General features: G+C 37.6%; 3 protein-coding genes across 8 annotated transcripts; 2 read left to right on the top strand and 1 right to left on the bottom strand.

The window, feature by feature from the left end:
- The first annotated feature begins 1,556 nt into the window (after positions 1–1,556).
- On the top strand, positions 1,557–9,608 carry LOC110768535 (protein CHROMATIN REMODELING 35). Of its 2 annotated transcripts, none has more exons than XM_021972291.2 (7): positions 1,557–1,728; positions 1,905–1,974; positions 3,119–3,672; positions 3,791–3,958; positions 4,509–4,670; positions 7,411–9,164; positions 9,247–9,608. In XM_021972291.2, exons 2-7 carry the CDS (start codon positions 1,929–1,931, stop codon positions 9,248–9,250), a joined length of 2,688 nt encoding a protein of 895 aa, XP_021827983.1. In that variant the 5' UTR covers positions 1,557–1,728; positions 1,905–1,928; the 3' UTR covers positions 9,251–9,608. The 2 variants fall into 2 exon arrangements, with proteins under 2 accessions (XP_021827983.1, XP_021827982.1); XM_021972290.2 differs by having other exon boundaries at positions 1,557–1,765.
- Positions 9,609–11,795: 2,187 nt separating this feature from the next.
- LOC110768492 (protein CHROMATIN REMODELING 35-like) lies at positions 11,796–17,520 on the top strand. Of its 5 annotated transcripts, XM_088245057.1 has the most exons (10): positions 11,796–12,209; positions 12,973–13,317; positions 13,401–13,505; positions 13,594–13,698; positions 13,791–13,883; positions 13,971–14,378; positions 14,501–14,659; positions 15,341–15,502; positions 15,617–17,121; positions 17,203–17,520. In XM_088245057.1, exons 2-10 carry the CDS (start codon positions 12,979–12,981, stop codon positions 17,204–17,206), a joined length of 2,880 nt encoding a protein of 959 aa, XP_088101183.1. In that variant the 5' UTR covers positions 11,796–12,209; positions 12,973–12,978; the 3' UTR covers positions 17,207–17,520. The 5 variants fall into 5 exon arrangements, with proteins under 5 accessions (XP_088101183.1, XP_088101180.1, XP_088101181.1 ...); XM_088245054.1 differs by having other exon boundaries at positions 13,791–14,378; positions 15,341–17,121; XM_088245055.1 differs by having other exon boundaries at positions 12,961–13,317; positions 13,791–14,378; positions 15,341–17,121.
- Positions 17,521–18,202: 682 nt separating this feature from the next.
- LOC148292441 (BEL1-like homeodomain protein 7) lies at positions 18,203–23,124 on the bottom strand. Its single transcript, XM_088245478.1, has 4 exons — positions 22,533–23,124; positions 19,879–20,258; positions 19,720–19,780; positions 18,203–19,257 (listed from the first exon to the last, which is right to left on the bottom strand). Exons 1-4 carry the CDS (start codon positions 23,121–23,123, stop codon positions 18,559–18,561), a joined length of 1,731 nt encoding a protein of 576 aa, XP_088101604.1. The 5' UTR covers position 23,124; the 3' UTR covers positions 18,203–18,558.
- Between the last annotated feature and the right edge of the window lie 6 nt (positions 23,125–23,130).

Genomic DNA, 23,130 nt, shown 5'->3' with positions numbered 1-23,130 from the left:
TGCATACAATTTCATCTCATTTATACATTGCAACTACTCATTAATAAATGAGCATGTTATGTGATTGTTGATATGTATTTACTACATTAGTTATTAAGGTCACCTACTATGTATGCATGTGAAGTTAGTCCTTTTTTTCTTTTTCTTTTTTGTGAGTACACGATTGGGGAGGGTGTTTACATAAATATTCATTGGGTGCCTAGGGCTTTCGAACCTCTTCCCATATAGATTGAGGTGAAAGAGTTCAACCAACTAAGTTATACCCTATTGGCCATTTATTATTTATTTTTAGTAAACGAAGGTTTGATATCTTACTTTGTTGCTTAGAGAAAAAAAAATACTCATATGAAGCCCTATATAGTGTTATAGTCTCACATTCATAGTGTCATGTAAGGTGATCACTCTATCTATGGTCCTATTTATAAGGAACATATTCAAGCCACTACTTGTAAAATGCATCCTTTTTTTTTTTTTGTCTGAATCACAAGGTGGTCCTGGATGGGCCCCAACTATGGGTGGCACCTTTAAGCCTTAACCACAACCCAGACTAATCCCCGCTCACACCGGGTCGGCCCGTAAGGGGTAAAGTGCTGGCCAAAGTGGTGACTCCGTACAAGAGCAGGGATCGAACCCCTAACCTCTCTTAAGGAATGAGAGTGTCGAACCACTCACACCAACCACCTTGGTTAAAATGCATCCTCTTTCATTACTAGTAAAAGGCTACAACTATTCTGCTAATTTTACAATTGGAAAAAATTACTATAGTAGATGACAATGTTGTCACACATAATAATTTTTGCACGTAATTGATTTTGGGGTTCACAATTTAGTTGTACGCGTGCATAAATTGAATGAATTCTTAATGTTATCATGACACTAATTTTTTTATTTTTAAAAAAAATTATGAAAAGCAACATTATTTTATTGATAAGGAGGAAACAAACAAGTACAAAAAAAAATCAGGTAATAGCCTAGGGGATTAGGCAAGCTTTTGTACACATAGGAGTCTGATTATCGGACTAATTAAGTAGTCTTACCCACTCAACTACAAGTAAGAGCAGGAACCTCGCCACTGATAGAGCGCCTCCCAGTCCCCTACGTTTATGCTTGTAAATAATTTTTTTTAAAAGAAGAGAAATAAAGTAGATACTTTTGAGTTCAACTTAAACTCGACCAAAATTGGCATAGATCAGATGTCGCCTCAAAGCAACTTTGGATTGAGCACACCCCATATTGATAATCAATTTTTCCAAAATTGCAACAATATCATGTTTCCCATTCCATTTCATTTTCAACGCATACCAAACACCGGATTCGAGTAGAGCATCACACAGTCCTACTCCGGCTCGGGAGCTATAATTCCATGTTTCCAAACATCCCCAATCCTCGCGGGACCAAAAGCGCCTAGATTCCAAGCGTGACGCGATTAATATATATTTTCTAACTTTTTTAAATTTCTTATTGGCAACGACGACACATCTTCTCCACCCAATAAGCTCCTGCCACGTCATGAAATCGCACTCTCACACGGTATAAGTGCGATACACGAAAGCTTCTCTCTGCTCTGCAATGCTTTGCTTTCCTCGCTGACGCTGTGCGTCTGTTACGCTTTTACACAGAAACAACACCTGGAGGAGAAGCTGTACGGACGCTCCTACACACACACACACACTCTGTACGAGAGCAAGAGAGAGCGAGAGTGTTCTTCTGAGACTCAAAAACCCAAATGCGAGTGCTTTTTCATTTCTGAATTGCCAGTTTGAAGGTTTTTTTTTATACTTATTATCATCAATTTCTCACACAAAAATGGTGATTTTATTAGTTGGGTTTTTTTTATTTGATGAAAATGATTGATTTTTTATTTTTGTCGAAATTGATTTTTTTGTTGGGTTGCTTATGTTCAGTGTTTTCTTGGATTTTGATGAGCCATGGAGTCACCACTTGATCTAACGCCTATTAAAACATCTTACGATGGTAAGCCTCTGCTTCTTGAATGGTATTTTTTTTATGGCATCTGAGATAAATGCAGGGTTGAGGGTAGTCAAGAACGCATGTGTAGAAGAATTAGAAGTTGTGGAATTCATGTTTTGCTCAACAAAATTGTTTATGCATTAAAGATCATTTGAGATGGAAAAGGGGACTTAGAGGTTAAGAAATGGATTAACGATGAAAATAGTAGAGATTATTTGGGTATTTTGGGCTGTTAGGGCCAATTCAATAGTCTGTGGCGTTTGAGAAGCTAGTGTTGAGAAGCTGAGAAGAACTTTTTATTTTTATTTGAGATGAGGAGGGCACAATCAGAAGTGCAACAGCCTTTGGAAGCGCACCACTTTGTGTGGCTTCTCTCTTATAATAAAAACAAAACAAAACTCGTGCTGCTTCTCAAAGTTGCCTGTTGCAGTTCACCAAACAGTGTGGGGGCTGCTTCTATTCTACCATGGGGGAGTTATAGTATGCACTGAAATTCCCCACTGGCGTAATCTTACACTCACTCTTTTTCTTTTTTTTTCCGGTTACATAGTCTAAATATAAGATTATAAATACTTTCATTAGTAGAAAAAATGCAATATTACGAGTCCTAATTAGAACATCATTATTAATACAGTCAAATCATTTTTCTCAATGTATACAACCCCTAGCAGATGAGTCGGCGGTATAAGAGACTAGAACAAAATTTGAGGTTTGGGAAATTAGAGCTCATACTGATCAGGTCTTGTGTAGTTTTGGCTGTTAGCTAAATTTCTTTGCTTTTGCTTTTAAGTGACTACCATAACAACCCGTTTTGAGCAACTGAATTTGTTACCTGCAATCCGACTTATTTGTTTGCCCCTGTATGCCTGCCCTATCCCCTCCTATGAGGCATTTTTTCAAACATGTTGCCCCCACACACTCAAACAAATCACCAAGAAATCATCAAATTGATGTGCAAGTTCATGGGTGTAGAAAAGGCAAGTGGGGGCATTTGACTTCACTGTCCCTTGCTGGATCCACCATTGCTTGGCTAGATGGTTTTCTGAACTCATAAGTTTCTGGAATTAGCCTACTTCTTTTTCTTACTTTACGCAAGTTCCTCATTTCTTTTTTGTCTATTTGTATGGCACCTTTCATTTGAGCTCAGGTTTGTATTCCAAGGGGTATAAGAGGATGAAAGTATGTTTTGATACAAATGATTATGATAGCATGGACTTCTCTCCAAGTAACCATGATGAAGCTGTACATAAGAAGCCTAAGTCTACTTCAGAAGTTGTTGATTACAGTGATCCATTTGCCATACCGGACTTGCTGGAGAGGATAGACTCTGGCAAATATGGAAGTGTTACAAAGGAGATAGAGGCAATTCTTGCTCGAAAGAGGCAAACTCTGAGCCCTTATTTTGAAAAATATCCTGCACTGTCAAATCTATCCTTGGAGGAGAAAAGGCAGAGTAAAAGGGCTCCTAAATCTGCAAACCAACAGGCTAGTCCATTGGCCCAAAATAATGTCATTGATTTGGAGGATGACTCTGTTGAAAATAATGCTCCAGCAGCATTATTGCCTGTTGTAATTATTGATTCAGATGAGGAACAAAGTGAACATCCGAGACCTCCTTATCCTTTCAAAGAGGTTGTCTTGCCAGAACCATCCTATTCTTTCCGGGAGGTTTTCTTGGGACAACCATCTGAACAGTCAGTGGTATGTATGCCTTATGAGATGATTTTATTTGTGCAATATTCTCTGACAGGAGGCTGTCTCATTGTTCTCTTCTCACTTTTTATCCTATCTGTCAAATGATTGGCTGGACCATGTTCAGGTAAGGGACTTTGTTGAGAACAAAGTTCCAGGAGAGACCGAAATCAAGAATGACCCAGGAGTTTATGTTGGTGTAGAAGATGATGACAATCACCAGACTGATACTGAAGAAGATGATGGGTTGGGAGATATTTGGAATGAAATGTCAATGGCATTAGAATCTAACAAGGTATCATTGATATACATTCTTTACTATGTTATCATGTCTCTTTGCTATGTGTATGTATATATTTTATGGTCTTCCAAAGTGGAAAGACATGTTTGCTTGGCCTACGGTTGGTGCAGATTGTGCCAGCTCTCTTTGCTTTGATGGAGCTCAAAGTAACAACTTCCATCTTTGATTTATAGGAAATGATTGTTTTTACAAATATAGCCCACTGATGCTTCATAAAACTTTAAAACTTTTTCATTTTTCCCATTTAAAGAGATGACTCATCACCTGAACAGACCCAAAGATGATTAAAATTTAAGGTGAGAGGAAAACCCTAACCATATTTGAGGGAAAATGACAGAAAAAACCAAACCTTCCAGTAAATGTTACATTTTTCTAAGTTTGTTCTTCTTATTCAATCTGATGTGGAAAGTGTGTCTCAATGTCAAATGACTGGTATAAGCTTGAGGATTATGAATCTTTTGTACTAAAATGTTTGATTTCTTTCCAGAGTTCCATTCACCATGTTAATAAGTATCTTACATTGACTTTATGCTGCTTCTGATAGGATGTTGTTGTGGACCCTTCATCTGAAGGGATGAGTGACGGCGGGGAGGACTGTGACTGTGATCATTCTTTTGTCTTAAAGGATGATCTTGGATATGTTTGCCGCATTTGTGGGGTTATTGACAGAGGAATTGAGACCATATTTGAGTTTCAGTTTAACAAGGTATGGCTTTCCCTTGAGCATCTATAATATCATCATATTATCAGCTTTCTAAGTTGCTTCTAGAAAATAGCTACATATATGTGTGCGGTTTGATTCTCCTTGGATATTCAGTGGCCTGTAGGTATCGGTGATATAGGGCCTTAGATACGAGAACTAAAGCAATAGGAAAACAAAAGTTTATCATCCCTTGAATCAGCTTTGTCTCTTATGACGATTTCTGAAACTCTATCATGTGAGCTTATGCACCATGCAAGTAGGATAAAGTGGCCCTTTATATGAGTTTAAGTAGTAGGAATGATCTGCAGGATGGGTACCAACAAACCCATACCCGATTATATTCAATGGGCATTACCCATACAGATGACCCAAACCCGATGCACCAATCCACCACATTAACAAATCTTTTTAAACTCTTGCACAAAACAAGAAAAAGGAAAGCGGTAAAGAGATAGTGAAAACATGCATGCAATAGCTGGAGGATCTAAGTGCTTCTATCCCTCCAATTTCTCATTTAAATCCAAAGATGTAATCACATCAATTGTTTACCTTATAAAGCATATTTAAAGATTTTCTTTTTCTATTTTCTTTACATTATCAATTGTATACCGAAAATTAAGGCCTTTTCTATTCTATGACTTCCCTTTGAGTCCTATAAATGACTGGTGCCTTGACGATCTATTACTCTCCTGTTCTTGATCCCCTTTTTTATGGAGTCAGTACCACCTCTTCCTTTACTCTTTCTTTTTTATGGAAGTTTTTCAATAATAAAGGGCTCAGAAGCAGAATGTTTGTATTTTTTTTCTTTCAAATAAATTAATAATGTGGTTTCTGGTTTCCCATGGGTATTACCCATACCCGCCTTGCCTCATGATTAGGTTTTATAAAAATCCCCACACCTGATTGTTCTTACCCAAACCTGCTCCTAATAGAGCAGGTCATTGCGGCTACCCGATCCAGCAGCTGATTTGGGCATCCTGTAGCTAGGGTAACTACGTTTTGTACCAGCTCAATTTGAAATTCACCTTTTTTTAGTGCAAAATCTTGCTAGATTGTTGTACCAATGTATTTAGGGAGAGGAAGTCTTCAGGTTCTACAATCTAGAGTGAAATAGGACCTAAGTAATATAATCCTGATTGTCTTTTTTGGTGAACTGAGGATCTGTTGTTTCCACAAGAGGTGGTCATGGTAATTTGAAGGACTAATGTCTAGCTATAACTCATATAACACATTGATTATTTTCTAGTTATTCCTTTTGAATGGATGAAGCATGATCATTCCAAACTGTGGTCTTACAACCATGAGGTTGAAGAGTTTGTGATAGCTGAAACTTATCCTAGGGAACGTGAAGTTTCATCCTGCTATTCTGGTTCTTTATGAATGATGTCTCTAGGTTAATGCCGTTTTTTTTTTTTGGTCGAATAGGTTAATGCCTGTTTGTATGATCAAAATATGTGAATTTGGCTGAATTTTGCACTTTATCAGCCGAGGATTTAGGAAGTACTGTTTTCAACATGGGTCTGTACACTTACCTTTCTGATCACCGGATGGAGTGCATAAAGGGTCCCTGTTGTTATCAATGAACCTATAGATAGGGCTGTTCTTGGACTGATCCATCCAATGGATTCGACCCAAACTAATAGGTCCTGGTTGGTTGTATCAGTTCATATGGGTTGGGTCTGCTTTATCATTTAAAACCTGATATGCATTGGTTCTGTTTCATATATGTTAACTTTCCACCCAAACAAACCCAAACCAGACCAGAGTTGTATATTTAAGGTTTTCTGAGCATGAGGGATTGAGCAGGAATGACTGACCATTATGCTTCAACTCCCATGTTGTCAATGGTAAGACCTTTTATCTTCCTGAAAAGGTTTCTGAACCTTGGGTGATAGATAATTGAATGAATCCCATATCACCTGAATCTTGCCTCGTCCTTTATGGGCCTGTGTGCCTGAGTGGTATGCCTAGAGTCGTGCTTTTGCTAATTGTTGGCCAAGTTTTGTAAAAAAAAATTGGGTTTCTATTTTAAGCCCTAGTTGGTCCAATCCTTGTGGATGAGAAAGTACCCCAAGCCCAATCCGATTCAACATGTGAATACCCCTATCTATCAATTAGTGAACTGGGTATCCCTACAGGTTTCTTTTTTGTCTTTTGTTTTTTCTCAATTCTCCACCTTATTTTTGGCACTAGTGGAAAACTCACTCAACATTTACAACCAGAAAAAAGAAAAAAAAGAAGGAAAGCAAGGGTTGGTTTCTCACTACTCGGAAGTCCAATATAATCTGCTTGATTGAAACACCCAACTTGTATCTCTGAAGGACATGCGCTCATCGGCTTTGACAATAATTTGATTCTAAACCCACCCGATTACTCTTTTGCCCATGCTCAGGATCAGCTGAGTGAAAATGAGATAAGCAGGGTTATAGGAATAGGAGATAATTTTCTGAGAATAAGTACCCAGAAATAGTAGATAATTAAATTGGTATTAGTATTTTAATCCATAAAATTTATTGCATATTGGAAGTGAATATTTTTGTTACCGCCTTACTGATCCCCTGGTTTAGCTTTTTAACTGTGCCTTGAATTCTAGTTTCTATGTTTGCCTCATTGTTATGGAATAAATGTCATCAATAGATGGATCTACTTAAACTTATTAGAATTTATTTGATTTCTTAGTAGCTAAATACCCTCTTCTGGAAAGTAAGACGCATATTATCATAATTTTCTTTTATTATCTCAGGTCAAAAGGAGTACAAGAACTTACATGCCTGATTCTCGGAATGCCAAAGACAGAGAGGCAGCTGAGATAAGTGGAGTTAAATTGTCAGAGGATGGTTTGATAATAACTGAAATCTCTGCCCACCCAAGACATATGAAGCAAATGAAACCTCATCAAGTGGAGGGTTTCAATTTTCTTGTTAGTAACTTGGTGGGTGATAATCCTGGGGGTTGCATCTTGGCCCATGCTCCAGGATCTGGTAAAACATTTATGATAATTAGTTTCATGCAAAGTTTTCTAGCCAAGTATCCAAATGCTAGACCGCTTATTGTGCTTCCTAAAGGAATCTTGGATACATGGAAAAAGGAGTTTAAAATTTGGCAAGTAGAGGATATTCCATTATATGATTTCTATGAATCCAAAGCAGACAATCGATCACAGCAGCTGGAGGTGTTGAAACAGTGGGTGGAGCAGAAAAGTATCCTTTTCTTAGGGTACAAGCAGTTCTCCTCTATTGTTTGCGATCGAGAAACTAGCAAGATATCAGCTATGTGCCAGGAGATATTGCTAAAGGCACCTTCAATTCTGATTCTGGATGAGGGGCACACTCCAAGAAATGATAACACTGATGTGTTCCAATCCCTTACCAAATTACAGACACCTAGGAAAGTTGTACTTTCCGGAACCATTTTTCAAAATCATGTCAACGAAGTATTCAATCTTTTGAATCTTGTTCGTCCTAAATTTTTAAGATCAGAAACTTCGCGACCCATCATTAAGCGCATCATGAGTAGAGTTCATATATCGGGTGTAAGGAAGCAGTTCAAAGCTGGTAGTGAATCAGCTTTCTATGAACTAGTGGAACATACTCTACAAAAGGATAATGATTTCAGAAGGAAAGTGACTGTCATACATGAGTTGCGTGAGATGACTAGCAAGGTGCTTCATTATTATAGAGGAGACTCCCTAGATGAACTTCCTGGGCTTGTTGATTTCACTGTGCTACTAAATCTCACCCCCAGGCAGAAGCATGAGACTGAGAAACTGAAGAAGTTCGCAAGGAAGTTCAAGCAAAGTTCTGTTGGGAGTGCTGTTTATCTGCACCCAAAATTGTACTCCTTTTCTTGGAAACCCGCTGATCCAGATGATAAAGTGGATGAGCTCTTGGACAAAATGGATGTGAAAGATGGAGTCAAGGCAAGATTCTTCCTTAATCTACTGAACTTATGTGAGTCAGCTGGTGAGAAACTTTTGGTGTTCAGTCAGTACCTCCTACCATTGAAATTTTTGGAGAGATTAGTAGCCAAAATGAAGGGTTGGAGTCCTGGGAGAGAAATGTTTATGATCTCAGGTGAGTCAAGCTCCGAGCAACGGGAATGGTCCATGGATCAATTTAACAATTCCTCTACTGCTAAGGTCTTCTTTGGCTCAATTAAGGCATGTGGAGAGGGTATATCTCTGGTAGGGGCATCTCGAGTCATACTTCTGGATGTCCATCTTAATCCCTCAGTGAGCCGGCAAGCAATTGGCCGTGCATTTAGACCAGGTCAAAAGAAGAAAGTGTTTGTGTATAGATTGGTAGCTTCTAGTTCCCCTGAAGAGGAAGATCATAGCACTTGCTTCCAGAAAGAACTAATTGCCAAAATGTGGTTTGACTGGAATGAGTATTGTGGTTATCGGGATTTTGGAGTGGAGACCATTGATGTGAATGAATGTGGTGATCTCTTCCTCGAAAGTGCAGTGTTCAGGGAAGATATAAAGGTTCTTTACAAAAGGTTTGTACTCTTGTACATATTCTTGTCATCTTTGAGTTGCAACTTGTTAGCATGCCCTAACTATTTATTTCTATTATTTCAGGTAGGTCCTGCCATCAGCATTGGGCTGACGTACAGAGTAGGGAAAGTTGTCTCACTATTGTTTGGTTGGCATACAGTCTTTTGTCTGTTCATATATGTTTCCCTAGATTTTGGATGTCCGAAAGCATTTCAGGCAGGTTGCTCAGCATTAGTGGTTTACCAGTTACGACACAGTTTCCATATTGAACTTCTCCTTCAGGGTTGCTTTTTGATTCCTTAGAACAGGCAGCTTTTGTTTTCTGTTCTTAGAAAGAATCAGACTAGTCAGAGAAATATCTATGTACACAGATCAATGAATCCTGACTTGTAAAAAATCTGAAGTACGGCAATTTTTACAATGCGATTTGCAGGAGGGTGATTTTCTGTCTTTGGGTCACATAATAATTTATGTATGAAGCATTTTGCGTATAATTGAACTGACATCATGAGGTCACCAACCACCAGTAGCCCTTAACTTAAAAGAAATATCGTTAGGCTGTGCCATGGTCGAGATAAAGTTTAGATGTGGGCTGAAATATCGAGATCTTGACTCGTATTTTATCAACCAAAAAATGGGTCCATGTTTTAATTTTGCCATGTTTAGTGATGATTTTCTAGTATTTTTGGTTGAGTGCAGTCTAGAGTCCACAATGGGAAACGTTTCTTTGAAATCCAAAAATGCCCTTTGAGGAAAGCTCAGTTGGCCTAGTACCCAAGGAAAGTTCATTTACCCACCCCTGGAATTTATCCACCTTAATTAAAAAATATCTATTTTTTTCTATAAAAATATTATGTTTAGATGAAAAGTTAAGGTTGATGGACCAAAAAATGCGTGCTTTTCATAAATAGCCCCATTTTAATTTGATATCTTCCATATCTTTGGGTACATATTTAGGCCTCGTTTGGTGGCTCGGCTTGAACTAGACTATTTCAATCAAATTAAACTAATGTTCTTATAGTTATTTTGTTAACTTATAATTGTTGGGATTCATAAATTATATATAGAGAGGTGAGACTCATAAATAGTGCTTTGGACTCGATTCCAATTCAGCTCATGACGAGCTACCAAACTAAACGCTAAGATGCTAGTCCATCAAGTCCAATTTTTTGCTAAAAATAATTTCTTTTGAAAAAAAAACAGTGCTTTTTCAATATGTGGATAAATCTTGACGATTTTTTCACAAACCCAATAACAAATTTATCAACAAAAAAGAAAGCCCAATAATATAATAATAAATGCCACTATCTAACATTTTAATTTCACAAAACGTCACTTTTGGTCCCTGTGGTTTATCTCTTTTACTACTAAGGCCCATGTGGTTTCAATTTGGTCATTTTTACCCATGTAGTTTCAATTTGAAGCAATTAAAGGACAATTCTCAATCTCCGTCAAATTTATTTAACTTAATGTTATTAATTGAGGGGAAATTTAGTCCACAAATTATTTAAAAAATAAATAATATAAATATAAATAATAAAAACTTAATTTCAAATTAAAATAAAACATCTATGTCCCATTCTCCTCCCAAGCTCAACCCCCACCAACAGTCCCCACCCAACCCCAGCCAGCCACCACCTCCTTAGAGCATGTCCACCCATAAGGGCTAAGTCTAGGGTAAGGGCAAGCAAGGGCTGCAACTATTCATATGAATAGTGTCAGCCTTGCCATTTGTGGTTCCACCCATGAGGGCTAAGTCTAGGGCAAGTCTAAGGCAAGAAAGGAAAAAAATATTATGCAACAAAATATAAACAATTTAGAAAGTGAATAAAATTGTTAATGTATTTATAGGGAAAGCATCTATAATTTGTTGGTATTTAAAAAAAAAATTTGAAATTTTTTTGGATTTTTTTTGGGTTTTTTAAATATTTCTTTGCTCGCTGACGTCAGCATGATGTCAGCCCTGATGTCACAGCCCTCGGGCTGAAGCCCAGGCGAAACTTGCCCTTGGGCTTGCCCAGGCTGGTGGGACCCACGCCAAACCGGGCTGCAGGCTGCAGCGCTGGAGCTGCCTTGGGCTGTTGAGGGGGGCCTTTTGCCCGAGTTTGGACCTGCGGTGGAGTTGCTCTTATAACCCAACTTAAATTAGTTGCAAAATAAATTAAAAAAATTAGTTTCAAAATAAAATAAAATAAAACATCTCTTATCGTATGCTATTGGCACAAGGGTGATGGGAAAGAATGAGAGTGGCACCTCCATGACCGTGAGACCCCTTTACAATTAATCATCGCTGCATGCAAGTGCAAATGGGAATAATTATACTTGCCCTTCGTCACTGCATGCAAGTGCCAATTATAGGGAGGTGGTGGTTGGCTAGGGTGGGGTTGGGAGGTTTAGGGGGAGAGGGATGTTTTATTTTTATTTTAAAATTTATATTTGTATGGTTTATTTTAAAAGGAATTAATTTTTTAATAATTTGTGGACTAAATTGACCCTCCACAAATAACTGAATTGTGAATTATCCTTAAATTGCTTCAAATTAAACCCATAGGATAAAAATGACCAAATTAAAACACAGAGACCTTAATAATAAAAGTGACAAATCATAGGGACCTGACGTTTTACATTTTAATTTTTGACTTTCCGGATTCAGACGGAGAATGCCACTATTTAACTTGGGAATCGGTACCGAGAAAATACGGAAACAAGAGTGGAGGAAAGCAGAGCCTGTAACTTTGTGTGTACGGTACCTTTTCCCATTTTCCCACTCTACCCACACAAACACTCGAAGAAGATTTTTGAGCAGAACCCATTTCTAACACCTATCCATATACATTCAGTGCATGCTAGAACAACCCATCTTTTCTCTCTCCCTCTTGTTTTCCAAGAAGAACTAGGCTCATCTTTTGCTTGCATTACAGAATAATGAACTGTTTGGTGTTTACACTTTCTTCAAGCTTATTTGTTGAAACTGATTTTAGTGCATAGTGAGCTGTGTGTGGTACCAGAAATTGATTTCCCAGCTGAGTTCTACCGGAGTTTCAGAGGTAAAGGTTCAGTCTTTTTCTCCGTCTTTTTTGCTTCAGTAATTTCCTTTTATGATTTAACATTCAGTTGCTTGTTCTTTTTTCTTAAAAAAAGAAAGAAAAAAATACACTAATATCTTTTATTCTTCCTCTCTTCATTCATTGTTGTCTATTGCTTTTTTAAGTGTGTTTCTACAAGCAAGATCATTTTTTTTTGGTTTACAATAACGTTTTACAAGAGAAACCTTCATTAAGTAATGGGTACTTTTTATCTTTTCACCTAATCAATGAGGCCTGAAAGCTTTCTGGGTTGGACCAAAAAGCCACCCAGTGGAACTAATACGAGTGTGTTTCTACAAGCAAGATCATTTTTTTTTGGTTTACAATAACGTTTAACAAGAGAAACCTTCATTAAGTAATGGGTACTTTTTATCTTTTCACCTAATCAATGACGCCTGAAAGCTTTCTGGGTTGGACCAAAAAGCCACCCAGTGGAACTAATACGTGTTTTAGTGGCTCCAAATTGATGGGTTATTGACATTTCACAGTTTTTCTTTTGTTAATATTTTACTGTTACCCAAAAACAGAGCTTTAGTATGTTTAGTTTACATTTTTTCTGGTGGGATCTCTTTCAAGATTAATGTTGGCATGTTTTGAGACAACGATTATGTGATGAATTCGAAATAGTTGTGTTAGCGGTATAAAATAAAAATTTGATTGTTTATCACTTAGCATTAACTTTGAAGTGTTGGAAGAGTAATGGAATCAGAAGGTTGTGCTGCAGCCTCCTATGGAACATCATCAACATGTCATTGATATAGAGGATGAGAGTCCAAACAATAGTACAGCAGTAGGACCGCCTGTTGTTGTCCTTAGTTCGGATGATGAAGACAATGGAAGTAGGAGGCCACTTCATCTGTATCAGAAGCTTGTGTTGGAGCATCCTCCAGACCATGATCAACATGTCATTAATTTGGAAGATGAAAGTCAAAACAATATTACAGCACGAGCACCGCCTGTCATTGTCCTGAGTTCTGATGATGAAGACAGTGGAAGTAGGAGGCCAGTTCATCTAAATCAGAAGGTTGTATTGGAGCCTGTTGGAAGATTGCTAAAGAAGAACATGACGGTATGTTCTTTCCCTGCATTTGAAATATTAATGTACCTTGCCTAAAATTTCAGCGATCGACTGATCATCATATTCTGTTTCAGGATTCTGTAGAGGGCAAAGATCAGAGTAGTGAGTTGGAAACTCTGCTTAGAGATTTCGATATTTGGATAGATAAAGATGTAAATGTTGGTGTAGCAGACAATATGGTGATTGGTCTAGAATTCATTGTTCAAATTGTTTTCCCTGTTATCCTATATGCATATTGGTTTTCATGGTCATCATATTATGTTTCAGGATTGTTTAGAGAGCAAAGATGAGAGAGAAGAGTTGAAAACTGTGTCTGGAAAAGTTGATATTTGGATAGATAAAGATATAGATGTTGGTTTTGAAGACAATATGGTGATTGACGTATAACTCGTTTTTTAAATCGTTTTCATTGTTTATCCTATATGCATATTGGCTGGCATGGTCATCATACTTTACTGGCTCAGGATTGTGTAGAGAGCAAAGATCAGACAGAAAAGTTGGAAACTTTGCCCGAAAAAGTCGATATTGAGATAGCTGAAGATGCAGCAGAAAATATGGTGATTGGTCTAGAACTTACTGTACCATTTTCCTTCTTATCCTATATGCGCATTGATTGCCATGGTCATCATATTCTACTGTTTCAGGATCATGCAGAGAGCAAAGCTCAGACAGAAGAGTTGGAAACTCTATCCAGTAAAATTGATACTGGGATAGATAAAGAGATCAATGTTGGTGCAGCATACCTTATGGTGATTGGAAAAGGGAATCAAAGATCTTCTGAAAAAGAGGAATGTAATTGGAAAACTAATTATCAAGAGACTAACAGGGAGTGCATAACTCCAAGCACAGAGGTAGGAGTTCTGGCTGGTAACATGGATGTTGGGACAGATAAGCCCGATCATGTTATTGGAGAATATGAACATGATAAGGTGGTTGGGGAAGGTAATCAAGACACTTTCCAGATTAAAGAACAGTATCAGAAAAATGATATTGACGAAGATGATCTAGCAGAAATATGGAAGGAGATGGCAATTGCAACAGAATGTTCCAAGGTATCTGCATCAGATAGCTCAGAGCATACCAAAATTTTGATAATTGATTTTGTACCAAGCTTTCCATGATGGTACTTTTGTTTTTCAAATTATATCAAATTTATGCTCGCTGCTTCTTCTAGGATATTGCTGTTGATCCTTCAGCTGATGAAACATCTGGTGTATGTGGGGAAGAATGTGATCACTTTTTCATCCTGAAGGATGATCTTGGATTAGTTTGTCGTATATGTGGAGTTGTTCAACAAGGAATTGAAACTATATTTGAATTCCAATATAGTAAGGTATTCATGCTTTTTTCTTCTTCTGTGCAACTTATGTCATTATATAAAGTTTCACATGAATGAACTAGTAAACTACTCGTGAGACGTTCATTATACTTGTTTCTGAAATTAAATGTTGGATATATTTGAAAAACTCTGGACTATCTAGCTTTGAGGTGGAACATGTGTTGTTTAATCATTAACTATCTGCATCAATTTTTTTTGTTCCAAAGTGGTATTTTTACATTCCTACTACTAACACCGATATTGTCCCCAACTTAACCACGTGCATAGCCTAGAAGGTGTGGCGCTTTATCACAAAAGGCCTCGGTGTTTTTTTATATATTTTTTATGCAAAGGCCTCGGTGTTATTAGTGGTGGAACCACTCACTTACATATTGTATTATGTTTTGTCAAGTTTCAGATGTGGTACTTTTACATTCTTCAATAAGAAATAATTATCTAGGGTGCTATGTTTCATTTCATGCCTTGGACGGTTATTACTCAGTTGTGATTTTTATGATCTTTTGTCATGGAAAAATGTTTGACACTTAATTATCCATCTTTTGTTCCTTGGTTATTATTTTGTGTCATCTATAGTGGTATCTCTGATTGGATCATGTCAGGAGATGGGATGCCTTTTTCTGTTAATTTATTCTCGTGCGTATTTTTCACTTGTGATCCTTGTTTCCTCACGATCAGGCCAAAAGGACTAAACGAACTTACATGTACGAGTCACGGAATGCCAACACTACCGAGTCAACTCAGAGTTTCTCAGTTGGACTGAAGTCTACTAAGGATTTTTTAATAGCAACAAAAATTTATGCCCATCCAACGCATAGAAATGAAATGAAACCACATCAGGTGGAGGGCTTTAATTTTCTTTCTAGCAACTTGCTGACAGATAATCCAGGCGGTTGCATTTTGGCTCATGCCCCTGGTTCTGGAAAGACTTTTCTGATTATAAGTTTTGTGCAGAGTTTCCTAGCTAGGTTCCCCCATGCTAGACCACTGATTGTTCTACCTAAAGGCATTCTGGCTACATGGAAGAAAGAGTTCAAGAAATGGCAGGTGGAGGACATTCCGTTGCATGATTTTTACACTTCCAAAGCAGATAACCGGTCTCAGCAGCTGGATATTTTAAAACAATGGGTAGAGCAGAAGAGCATCCTTTTTTTAGGGTATCAACAGTTCTCTACTATAATGTGTGACAATGGAATCAGTAGGACATCGATTGATTGTCAAGAAATTCTGCTGAAGGTCCCTCGCATTCTTATTTTAGATGAAGGTCACACTGCAAGGAATGAGGATACAAATATGCTTCAGTCCCTCGCAAGAGTCCAAACACCTCTAAAAGTCGTCCTCTCAGGAACCCTATATCAAAACCATGTGAAAGAAGTTTTCAATATTTTAAATCTTGTTCGTCCCAAGTTTCTGAAATTGGATACTTCCCGGGCTGTTGTTAATCGGATAATGAGCAGAGTGCAGATATCAGGTGTGAGGAAACAATTGAAAACTGGTACAAATTTAGCTCTGTTTGACTTAATAGAACACACTCTCCAGAAAGATGAAGATTTTAGAAGGAAAGTGGCTGTCATACAAGATCTTCGAGAAATGACCAGGAAGGTCCTGCATTATTACAAAGGAGATTCTCTGGACGAACTTCCAGGACTTGTGGATTTCACCGTTGTACTTAATCTTAGTTCAAGACAGAAACTTGAAGTGAAAAAGTTGAACAAATTGGATTACTTCAAGAAAGCTTCTGTGGGGAGTCTTGTGTATATGCATCCAGAGTTGAAATCTCTTACAGACAAATATTCGTCAACTGGAGGAAAAGGCTCTGAAATTGACAATAAGGAGATGGATAAACTTGTAGAAAATATAAATTTGAGAGATGGAGTAAAAGCTAAGTTCTTTCTTAGTATACTAGGCCTATGTGAATCAACTGGTGAGAAGTTGCTGGTTTTCAGCCAGTATATTACGCCCCTGAAACTTATGGAGAGATTAGCAGTGAAGGTAAAGGACTGGAGTCTAAACAAGGAAATTTTCATGATCACTGGTGATTCAAATTCTAAGCATAGGCAACAGTCCGTGGAACGCTTTAACATTTCAGCTGATGCTAAAATCTTCCTTGGCTCCATTAAAGCTTGTGGGGAAGGAATCTCTCTAGTGGGGGCTTCTCGAATCTTAATTATGGATGTTCAACTTAACCCTTCAGTTACTCGCCAGGCAGTAGGCCGTGCATTTAGACCAGGACAAAAGAAGAAAGTATATGTCTATAGATTGGTTGCTGCTGATTCGCCTGAAGAGGAAGACCACTTTATCTGCTGTAGGAAGGAATTGATTTCAAGAATGTGGTTTGAGTGGAACGAGAGCTGTGGAGACCAAGATTTTTATATGAAGACTGTTGATGTCAATGAATGTGGTGATATGTTCTTGGAAAGTCGATTGTTGCAGGAAGATATAAAAGTTTTGCAGAAAAGGTTTGTGCATTCATCATATTTTCATTAAGCCTTCAGGAAGATATAAAGATTTGACTACTTCTTATTATTTTTTTTGCTCAGGTAAAACCATCAAGGCAGGCCTAAGGCTTTGGGGAAAATGTAAATAATCTCGCTTTTTGTCATGACTACTAAGCTTCATACTCATCTTTTAAGACCAGTAGACTCTGTAGGCCATTTTGAACAATGCTGACGGTAGGTAAGCAACAGCTGTGCTTGGCTTCTCTTTCTTTTGTAAATGAGTCTGCAGAATGGGAAGTTGTGAAAAATGCATGTTGTTGAGTTAGATATTGTAGCTGATCCAAATGCTCGTTAGAGCTTGTTAGCATTGCTGTGATTTTCACCCGAAAAGGAGAAAAATATGTGAAGTGGTTTTTAGTATTTTGACAAGTTCTCAGGGATTAAGCTACAAAATACTTATAAAATAATTAAAATTATGAGCATTCCAGAGTAAGGGCTTCAAAGGCCTTGAAAGCAAAAGAAAACTACCAGTTTTAGAATGCTGAAATGGCTTTGCTAATCTTCCCCTAATTTTGTTTAAAAGCGTAAGAAAAGGAAAAGGAAGATAGAAAGAAGACATATAGCCTATAGGCCAAGAACAAAATCGGAACTGTATTATGTTGCCCTTAGGGAATGCAGCGTTCGAAAATGATTTGTTTTTATCTTCTTCTTGATGATCATTAGCAAACCTTAAAACTCCCTTGTAAAAGCAAGATCTTTCTTTGCTTTAGCCAAACCATAATTTAAAGAAAGGGAACTTGCTACGTAGAAGCAACTTATTTAGAGTTGCAAATATACATGTGAAAGACTGCCAATATCTATCTATCTATACACTTTAGATAAGAGAACCCTCTTTGTCAACCAAAGAGAGTTAAATACCAATTATACCCCTTTCAAATAAAGTAGTTTTAATATTTATTTTTAAAACTAAGGGTACCAATAACTTCCCCCTAAGCACATGCATATCATGCACAGAAGTATCTAGCAAACAGCAATGCCGGGCCAAAAGAAGGGCTCTTGTTGGCCTTGTTGCTCTTGTGAAATTGACTAGGCAACATTGAAATAACAGTCAGACAACTTGTCAGGAAGCTTTATTGCAAACTATAATATAAATTTTTTTCTTCAATACCATTACCACAATTGGCACTGATTGTACACTTTTTTCCCCTTCCACATATTAAACCAAAAAAGAAATATGTATCTTATCTTTACAAATATGCTGATCTTTCAATCAATTTCTTCATATAATACAACTGTACTAGTATGTTTTCATGTCTGGAGGAGTACAATGTTTCTTTTCACCATTTGCAAGCAAAGATGAATGTTCTAAACGCGGAGTCCAAAGCCTATCAATGTCTGTTGTCTCTCCCCCTAAGAATAGGTTGAAAATAAGCAATGTGGATATGCAATGAAGCATCTTCACACGACGAAATCACGTAAAAGATGGGAGGAACCGAATCTGTGTTGCTGGTTCCCAGAATCCATGCATTCAAAATCTGCTGTCTCAGATCCTACAGAAGAAGCTGCAGGATTGTATAAATCATCCCCTCTCATGGCAACAAAACTGTGATGAGTTCCAGTAGAGATGGGCAGGCTACCACCATCACAATGCTGCAACCCCAATGTCAGAGACACCCCGCTTCCACTTCCAAATCTCCCCAACTCCGGCATGTGGTATGCATCAGCTGCTTCCATATACCTCTCACTGCTCCTATCAGAGTGAACATTTGGATCAGAAAAGAGGCTACAGTCATCCATACCAGCCCTTTGCCCCTCTCTAAGCTTCACCAGCCCGTACTGAGCTTCAGCTTCGCGACGAGTCCCATTTTGGAAACTGGCAGACCCAGTGGATCCAGCCATTTCCACATCATGGAAATGGTCGGATTTGGAGTCCATAAATTGTCCAGTGCTGCATCTCTCAGTGCATGTCGAACTAGCACTAGGCTGCATATCTTCTACTCCATCTTCCATGGTCCTCATGTCACTTTTTTTCGTTTGAGGTGCATTCTCAGATGAAGAATTGGAGTCCATTTCCGCATCACCAGCCTCTTCTTTGTACATCTCCTCGACCATGGGCTTCCAGAGACGCACCCGTGCATTTATAAACCAGTTTGAGACCTGTGTCACAATGAAAGAGTACATGAATTTTGAGATCTCAAGTTGCATCGAATTAAAATGAAGACATTTGAACTCGGTAACTGATATATTATCCGGAAATGCTAATTTTTTATTCAAATAAAACAATATTAAGTTTATTTGAATAACTTGTTATGGCAATACCATACCCATCAACTTTGAAAAGTAACAATAAAGTAACTGCTGCAGTAAGCCTCCTTAATGTAGATAACGTTCTTTTGCTTTTTCTTTCGTAATACTCAGCAAGTACCCCTACCAACTACTCAGCTCCACAGTTTTCCTAACTATGTATCCCTTTAAGAATCAATACATTCCATGTCCTAATTCAACAGATTTATATGTATCAAAGTCAAAATAGGAAAAATATCCTATTCCCTGTCTCACATATGCACATGGTGCACCTAGCCAAATGCTATATATAAAATACGATTACTTCCCCATTACCTGACTTCTAGTCAAGCCTGTCTGCCTTGCTAGCATGATCTTATCAGAATCCTTCGGATAGCTGGAAAATATCAATAGTTAGACATTAAATTAAGTCAAGGACTCTGATATCTCCCAAAAACAATAGTTTGAGAAAAAGGTTGAAGTCAGAGGATTTACGGATGAAGGAAGTGCTCAAACAGCCATGCTCGCAGAATCGAAACAGAGCTTTCTGGCAAACCTCTTTGTGGCCTCCATGCATGCTGTTGCATCATACCAAGTTGCTGAAGGGCCCTCTGTTGCCTGAGTTGCTGGTCCACGTAACGGAGGCGAGATATTCCAACTCCTTTAATGCTTCCTGATGCACCTTCCTCCCCAAGGCTTTTACGGGTTGCTCGTATCTGCCCTGTGATTGCATCACGTAAGCATCGAAAGTGGCGTGAAATAGTCTGGAGGGCAACTGCTGTGTATGGTTTAGCTGCCCCACATCCCGCTATCACATCAAACGATGATACCACAATTTGCATCTGATGGTAATACTGCTTGTACCTTCTATCAACCTGTCATTGTAAGATAAAGATCATTACGCCTCATGGGAAAAAGAGGAGCTCCAGTATACTGGTGTAAATGAAAACATAGTCATGTATAGTTTTTGACCTTTTGGAAATACTGGAACTTGTACATTTAAGTTATCAACAAAACACCACAAATAATTGGCATATCATATAGGTATAAATGAATTGAACAGCCATGTAATTAAATAAGTTTCTACTTTCAGATAACAACGGATTCACAACATTCAAAAAAATAATAATAAAAAAAGAGACAGAAAAAGATGTTAAGTTATAAACCCAGAGTTGAAAAGGATTTTTTTTTATAAAAGCGATCACTTATAGGAAGGAACAGAGAATTCAAAATTTCCCAATATCATTGAAATTCAAATTAAAAGAGCGTTTAATAGTGCAGAGATGTCATGGATCGAGTGCAACCTTTACAGGAAGGGGAACCTTTGTCATGTAGTTTATACGTAAAGCTAGAGATGAAGGTACAATTTGACAGCAAGAAAGGTCAGTGACAATCAACTGTCAAATAGTGCATTAGGGAGCCCAAAAAGAAATAAGCTCTTTCCCTAAACTTCCTATGGAAGTTTTAGGCGTAAATAAATTATAGTTATCAAACGTGAAACAGATTCTTTGTTTCATACCATACCAATATATAGAATAGATGACTCAAGTATTATGTACAGAATAACGCAAAGAACCACAGCTTCCTATCAGACTGTAAAACAACAGAATAATCATTTCTTGTTCCCAAAAACACCTAATATTGAGCAAATAACCTTTTAGAATTTAGACAGCCCCACAGAATAATATTCTGTCCCAATACCAGACAAAGGTCCCCAAGAGACGAGCAAACACAACCAGAAACTTCTAAAAAAGCCCTCAAAGAAGATATTGTTGTACAAATTTTTAAGTAACTAAAGCTGCTCGTGAATCCCCTAAATTAATAGACCAGAATACAAGAAATCTTATCACGAGCAATTCAGTGACTATGGAAACTTTGGCTCCAACCAAAGGGTTTTCCCTCTCCACCCACATCAACAATTAACAATGATACCTGAGGACAATTCTGCACCTTATGTTATTTTCTGTTCATAAAAAAAACATAGAGTACTAATGTCAAAAGTCTACATAGGAGGATTAACTTGATGTTCCATCGGAGTACATAAGCATATGGGAGACATTAAGGACATATTGGCAAGCATACAAGGAGAACCAGTTATCTTAATAATTTCATTAAGGTCAATTTTACTTCACACATCCCATGTTCTTTGTAAAATTACTAGTAAATACATATCATACAAGCCATCAACAAAGTGGTATTCATGGTGAAAGCAGTAGAAATAATTGATACAATGCAATGCTTCTCAACATATCATCTAAAAAGCCTACATGCAAGCCTCCAGGTGATTCAATAATTGCCTGTGCAACATTTCCTTCAGACATAAAAGTAAGCAGTCAAAAAAGAAATTTTATACTTGAAACTTTTAAAAATTCTTGAAGCTTCTTCTTAATTACAGTATGTCTGAACCGAAGAACAAGCCTCTTAAAAACAGTAAGAAGAGTAGTAAAATCATTATTATTCAATCAAATCTTTACAAAAACGTTGATTTAATCTGTCATTATCAGTTGGAACAATCAGATATTAACATATGTTTGGCAACTAAATCATTATAGATTTTTTTGGTTTTGCTTGGGTGGACTGCTAGTTCTTGTCCCTTTCCGTTTGTTTCTTTGTTATTTTATCTTCATGGTTGAACAAATGAAGACACCAAATACCTTTACACACACTAATCAGTTTTCTAGAATCTATTTGATACAGGGAAATTTGGCATGAAAAACTAAAAGCAATCTCATCCAATAAAACAATGCTCACTAGTATCTCTTTCTTTCATTGTTTTCTAACACATTGTTTCAAAATAGCCCCCAGTTACGACCTTTGATCATAAACATAATGATTACTTCTAATACTAACAATAAACTTATTACATAATATCACGAGCACAAATCACACATAAGTGATAAAAGCAGGAGATGTAGTCATCCACTGAACAAAACTGCAAACAAATCAATCATAACTGCTTAGAAAGAACAAAGATGATTGGATAATGTCAATCTAGCAAAAAGTGCAACCAAACCTTGATTTTATGGTGGTAAACATTACGACCAAATGACCAGATGAGTAAGATTGAACATATAATTACCTCATCAAGAGAGTTTTCTTTTTTGCATCTGTCTTGTAAGAGACATAAAACTAAAGTGCATTGTTCATACCTCATCTAACATAGACAGAAGCTTCGTCAACTTGCTTTGCAACTCTTGTTTCTCAGCATGTGAAAGCTCACATTGCGAGTTACTGGCTGTGTCTTGAGGGTTCGAAGATACTCCACTTTCGAGCTCATTCTTTGATCCATCATCTCGATGCTCATGTGTGCTTTGGTTCTTCTCCCTATCATGCTGCTTCAGTGCTTTCTGGACATTGACAACTTCATCAAGAAGTTGTTGTGCTGCTTTGAGGTATTTGTTATTGGGAATGGCTCTTGCAATACTTGACATCCCATATGGAGACAAATCCCCTTTACTTGAATCTGGATTGCCTCCAGGAAAACCAGATTGCAAATATTCAACATTCCTTGGCTGTTCATCTCTAAAAGAGCCATTCCTGCAGTCACCCTCACTTGAGATTGATGGATTTGGACTTAAGAATGAAGCAAAACCCATATTGGGATTGCGGTATGGGATAGAAGGCATTTGCATTCCTGATGGTATTTGTGTACTGAGACTGAGGGATAATCCCTGACCTTGCAAGTTCTGTCCGCCATGAAGAATAGCTGCAGAACCACCCATGGGGTGCGTAACTAGCATCTCATTT

The sequence above is a fragment of the Prunus avium genome, chromosome 8, assembly GCF_965620075.1.
Source record: "Prunus avium chromosome 8, drPruAviu1.hap1.1, whole genome shotgun sequence".
Lineage (NCBI taxonomy): Eukaryota > Viridiplantae > Streptophyta > Magnoliopsida > Rosales > Rosaceae > Prunus > Prunus avium.
This window is presented reverse-complemented; position numbering and strand designations above follow the sequence as displayed.